Raw genomic sequence first — 6000 nt, 5'->3', positions numbered from 1 at the left:
CTGATATTTGGAGTAATTGGTCAATAAATGAAGTACAAATCACCCTTGCACTTCTAACTCTGTGTCTGCCACAGTAATGGAGGAACTATCCCATACACAGCGCTAGAGGCAACAGTGGGCACCATGCATCACCCTTGGCATTAGATTCATTTCTAATTTTTCACTGCTGTCAACAATGATCAAAACCTACTTGAGGAAAAGACCCACACTTCAACTCAAGTAGAAAACAAATCAGTTGCTACAATAAACACTTTATTTATATACAGTGGCACACAAAATATGTTTATACAAATCTGTTTACAAATGACAATATGAAAATTGTGTAGTGTTTTCACCCCAGAAGTTTTTCAAGTATCTTCTCTGGTGGAATGGACATTAAAGCATCTGGATTTTGGTACTCATTAGCTGGATTATGAACAGCTTCATATAATTGGCGATAAATAGCAGCTATTACTTCATATGCTCGTCTCTGTATAGCTGTTCGATGGCTGCTGCTAAGAAGCATGTTGACCTGTGGTAAAACAAACACATCTGGCAGGTTGACAAAGTTCTCCAGCTTGCTCTGCAAGGAAAAAAAAAGAAAGGTTTTACATGAAATGTGGAATAATAATTTTAAAAATTACATCAATATATAACTATACTAAGAGAGTGTAAATCTGACATAATTAACACTTTTTTTAAAATATAAAAAGGATGAATGGTGGTGCACACTATATTTGTCAAGTAAGTACTGAAATGAGTAAAAAAATACATAAGGATAAATGTACAGTGAGTTATATTCTTCAACACAGAAACCTTTTGCATCAACACACTGTTGCAAGCACTTTTTCCTGTCTTCATACACCCCCTGGAATGCAAAGGCTATTGAAGCAGCATGTAAAAGTCACTTATCACCCGAACTGAACTGAAACAGTGTCCTCATAGGTATCTTTTGATCCGAGGGAACAAGATGAAGCTGTGGGAAGCTAAATATGGACAGTAGGATTGTTGATTCTGGATCATAAAAATACATAAGCTCTGGATTGTAAAAGTGTCCAGGTGTCTCGGAGTGAACCTAAGCAATGTTGTTTGGACATGGAGGAGATACAGAGAGACAGATTGTAAAAACATAAGCTCTAGGTAGCAAAACAACAATCTACCTATACTCAAGAGAGATTGGAAGGCAATGGCATGTGCAAAACAATATTACGTCAACCTTATTCAACAGGTTTATGCTCTCTCACACCTGAAGCTGTTTGCAGTTGAAAAACATTTTGAGTCCAATGAAGAAGTTATGGTAGTTAAACAAGGGCTGTTACTAGACATTCCAGAAGTGCACTTCAGAGATGGAATTTACTCACTAGAAAATGGTGGACAAAGGGCACTGAACAGAATTGTGGCTAAATCAATGAATAGCTGCATATTCTCTCTCTCTCTCTCTCTCTCTCTCTCTCTCTCTCTCTCTCTCTCTCTCTCTGTGTGTGTGTGTGTGTGTGTGTGTGTGTGTGTGTGTGTGTGTGTGTGTGTGTTTATTTTAGGGCAAGTTACATATAGCTGAACACTAATGTAATAGCTGTCAGAGACTGGTTGAAAGTTTTGATGTTCAGCTGATTTGAGGTTTGGTTTAAATGTTTTGTGGAGGGTTTCATGGGACAAGTGAGTAGAAAGTTTTTGGGTGGTATTATTGTGATAATAATCCTCTGTTGGAGTTTTACTCCATTATTTTATCTGTTACTATAAACAGTGAGTTGTTTGTCATATGTACTTCATCATTCAAGCAGGTATTTTTTTTCTGCTTTGATTTTTTGTAGTGGTAATTTTCTTGTATAGTCAGAAGGTGTTTTTTATTGTTGATTCTAATTATTTTCATGTCATCTTCTCTAGGGGATGGGTTGCGATTGTGTTCTGCAAATGTGGAGTGGTTTGTCCCATACCTGCTGGCTCTCATAGTCATATACCAGAAAGGAGTTGTATATTAATTACAGTGTAATACTTGTGATGGCAGATACACAGGACAAACAGGCAAAATGTTTCATGTCAGATACAAAGAACATATAAGAGCCTGAAAGTATGGGCCAAACCAATCTACATTTGCAGAACACCTAAGATAACACAATCATAAAGTAACCTCTGGAGAAGGGGGAGGGGGAACTCCCCTAATCCTGTAAATATTCTTCAAAGGTTTGCCATTAAATGACGTTGTGCAAATTCCAAAATACTTCCTCAGCAACTGTCCGACATCTTCATGTGGTTAACCTAGCTGGTGGCTAGGTGTGACTCACAGTATCTGGACTTCAACAACCCTGTGTATAGAACACATGTGCAAAGAATGTGCAGGTGTGAAAATCATGCATGTGCAACGATTTGCAGATACGAAACTTCCTGGCAGATTAAAACTGTGTGCCCGACCGAGACTCGAACTCGGGACCTTTGCCTATCGCGGGCAAGTGCTCTACCATCTGAGCTACTGAAGCACGACACACACTTGGTCCTCACAGCTTTACTTCTGCCAGTATCTTGTCTCCTACCTTCCAAACTTTACAGAAGCTCTCCTGCGATCCTTGCAGAACTAGCACTCCTGAAAGAAAGGATATTGCGGAGACATGGCTTAGCCACAGCCTGGGGGATGTTTCCAGAATGAAATTTTCACCCTGCAGTGGAGTGTGCGCTGTGAGGACCGGGCGTGAGTCATGCTTCGGTAGCTCAGATGGTAGAGCACTTGCCCGCGAAAGGCAAAGGTCCCGAGTTCGAGTCTCTGTCGGGCGCACAGTTTTAATCTGCCAGGAAGTTTCATATCAGCGCACACTCCGCTGCAGAGTGAAAATTTCATTCTGGATTTGCAGATAGATGGCGCTATACTCAAATGCCCGCTGCTGACAATCGCAGAGAGGCCCTCGTGCACGTACGCTGTATGCTATGTTTACCAACAGTGTGGCCAGACATCACTCACTACAAAGCCATACTACAATATTATGACGGGTCTGTAATCGAAAAAAATCTTGATCATCTTGTCATGATTTAATAGCAGCCAACTTAGGGTTCCAAGCTATGCTCAGCTGAAATCCCACATCCCTGTTGATGAGATTACCAGCTGTACAGATATGTATTGCTTCCTTAATGATGCAATCCCAGAAAGACGATGCTGGGGATAAAACTTCTGTCTTTTCAAAAATCATGCAACGTCCTGTATTCAGACAGTGTTCTGCAATTGCTGACTTTTCTGGTTGACGTAGGCATGAAAGACGCTGATGTTCATTGCAGCATTCTTGTATTGTGCGACATGTCTGGCCCATATATGCCACCCCACACTGACAAGGAATCTTTTACACTCCACGTTTCCTCAGGCCAAGATCATCCTTAACCAAACCCAACAGGTTCCTCAGATTTGCAGTTGGTCAAAAAACACAGTTAATGTCACATCTTCTGAGAACTCCAACGATTCTTGACATGGCACCAAAATATGGCAAAAAGACCAAAGTGGTGGGTGTCTTCGTATCTTCATTCTGCTCCATGGATTGAATGCCCCTGGGCCTAAATGAATTGCATAACTGTTTCTCAAAAAGATCTTTTTGTCAGAACAGTGTGTTCAAATGTTGGATGTCATTTGGCAGGCTTTCTGGAATACATACCACATGCACTCCATGAACTAACGTACGTAATGCACTCCTGCATTGTGCAGGATGATGGTACCTTGTGGCCTGCAAATATAGATCTGTATGCATTGGCTAGCAGTAGACACTGTGTCCCAAGGTTCCATCTGCTTTCCTTTGTACCAAAACACCAAGAAAAGTTAAAAAGTACCATCTTTTTCCACTCCCACTGTGAAGTTTATATTTGGATGGAGCGAATTTAAATTATGAAGAAATGTAGGCATCAAGTCCATGTGGTCACACCACAAATGTATCATCTACATACCGCAGAAAACAAGAAGGTTTGAGAGTGGCTGACTGTAGAGATTTTTCTTCAAAGTCCTCCATAAAATAATTGGCCACCACAGGAGACAGGGGGCTTTCCATTCTGACACCATCCACTTGTTCAAAATATTGGTCATGAAATAAAAAGTATGTTGAAGTAAGCACGTGTTTAAATAATGCCACTATGTGCTCCTCAAACTTGTTGCTAATGAGTTCTAAAGACTCCTGCAAGGGCACCTTTGTAAATAAGGACACAACATCAAAACTTACTAAGAGATGCGACAATTGCTGTCTAAGAGTTTTCAGGTGACCTATGAAATCTTCAGAGTTTCGAATATGATGTTGCACTTGCCTACGAGAGGTCCCAATAGTGATGTCAAATATTCGCCGACAAAATAAGTAGGTAATCCTATTTTACTTAAAATGGGATGGAGAGGCACCCCATTCTTATGGATCCAGGGCAGGCCATAGAGTCTAGGAGGAACTGCAGCCTGTTAACACAAAGCATTGGTGACTTGCATTAGAATCAAGCTCTTCCTGATGAGTTGCAAAGACTTTCTCGGTATCTTATCGGTTGGATCTCTTTTTAATTTACTGTATACAGGATCGTCGAGCAGTTTGTATATCTTGCTATCATATTCTGTGCGTGAGAGAAGCACAGTAGCATTTCCTTTGTCAGCGGGTAAGATGATGAAGCTTCCTACTGTAAACTGTATTGCTGGTGTGCATTGTGATTTTACATTGGTGGGCAATTGACATCTGGCACTGTCCTGTTAATTTTCGCCTGCCCCTGTTCATTCTTATCTTTCTGCATACCATTAGTGCTTCTGTATTGATGTGTCTACTGTTGATGACGGGTAGATGACTGTGAATCCTTCTGGAAGTACTGATTTTTCTATCACATCTTTTCCAGCAACATGAATTTAAAGCATTGAGCTTCCCTTCCCTCTTGTTTCTTGCAATACTAATGCCATGACTCTGCTTTTAGATATGCATCATCTTTTATTGCATATTATTATTCCATTGCCTAAGTTACGGGTATTAGGTCACTCTTATCTTTATGTTTGTTACTTTACCAGAAATTTTAGGATTAGATATTAGTTTATGTAAATCTAGGGTATAGGATTTGTACTTAAGCAGTGCACTATGAAGATGTGAATGTAAGTGAACGATGAAGAGACTTTGTAGGGTGACTAGTGCATTGTGAATAGTTGTGTCCCTTTATAGGATATATGTTTTCTTTTAGCAAGCACTACAATATTTAGCAAACAGTAATTTTATTAATGGAAATATGGTGTAGATTTTGTTTATGATTACCGAAGTACCAGTGTGTTTAAGGCTATTTTTACCAGTATCTCAGAGCATTTACAATTAGCAGTTATTTCCAGTGAAAACACCCACTAGTTTAATGTTTAATAACTGAAGTGTTACTATTAAGTTTTTCAGGAAGTTTTATGTGAAACATACAATGTAAAAATTAATAAATGAAGAGCACCAGTTTGCCTTTGTTTGTAGAACAAAAGCAAACTGGTGCTCTTCATTTACTATAATGCTGTTCTACCAAGAACCGACAGAAGATTCTGTTAACATGTAAAAATTATTTCATTTTTGAACTGTCTCAACCAAAAAGAGTGTTATTGTAACAAACCCTTTTGACAAATCTGAAGTATCAATAAAAATTTACCCTCTAGAGCTGTAGGTATCCTTCCTGGGCAAGTCTATCCATGAAATTGTGAGGAACCACAGATCCCCGTGGCAAAGGAGGCAGGGATGTACAAGACTACTAGCAAGTCTGAGCATACTTTAGGATTTTTACACAAAAATTTAATTTGAATGTGTCAGCTGTGTCTTCCAAACACTCTCCCAGCTCCACTTCTTGCTCCTGTACAGTGCCTGAGGCATTGGCATTATACAGGGTGGCGCAGATGGATCGGGTGGTTTTGAAGTGGACTGTACGTCTGGAGGGGGGGAGCCAGGTGTTCGGCGACTTCGTCCTGTGGTGGGGGGGGACGGGAAGTTTCAGTTGCAGGCTGGCAGTCAGTCGCGATGGCTACGTGGTCCGTTGAGCATCGTGTTTTCGCAGTGGAAGAGTTCATACGCAATAACG

The 6000-nt window shown here is 40.2% G+C and overlaps 1 protein-coding gene across 1 annotated transcript in view; it reads right to left on the bottom strand.

Annotated features, from left to right (window-relative positions):
• Window positions 1-235: 235 nt before the first annotated feature.
• Window positions 236-6000, bottom strand: part of LOC124612254 (conserved oligomeric Golgi complex subunit 6) — a 111799-nt gene continuing 106034 nt past the window's right edge. The window contains exon 10 of the mRNA XM_047140336.1: window positions 236-562. Coding sequence (XP_046996292.1) covers window positions 332-562 — 231 coding nt within the window. The 3' untranslated portion in view covers window positions 236-331. The remainder of the gene's footprint in view (window positions 563-6000) is intronic.

This window comes from Schistocerca americana, chromosome 4 (assembly GCF_021461395.2).
Source record: "Schistocerca americana isolate TAMUIC-IGC-003095 chromosome 4, iqSchAmer2.1, whole genome shotgun sequence".
NCBI lineage: Eukaryota > Metazoa > Arthropoda > Insecta > Orthoptera > Acrididae > Schistocerca > Schistocerca americana.
The sequence above is the reverse complement of the archived record's forward strand: the minus strand, read 5'-3'. Positions and strand labels throughout refer to the sequence as shown.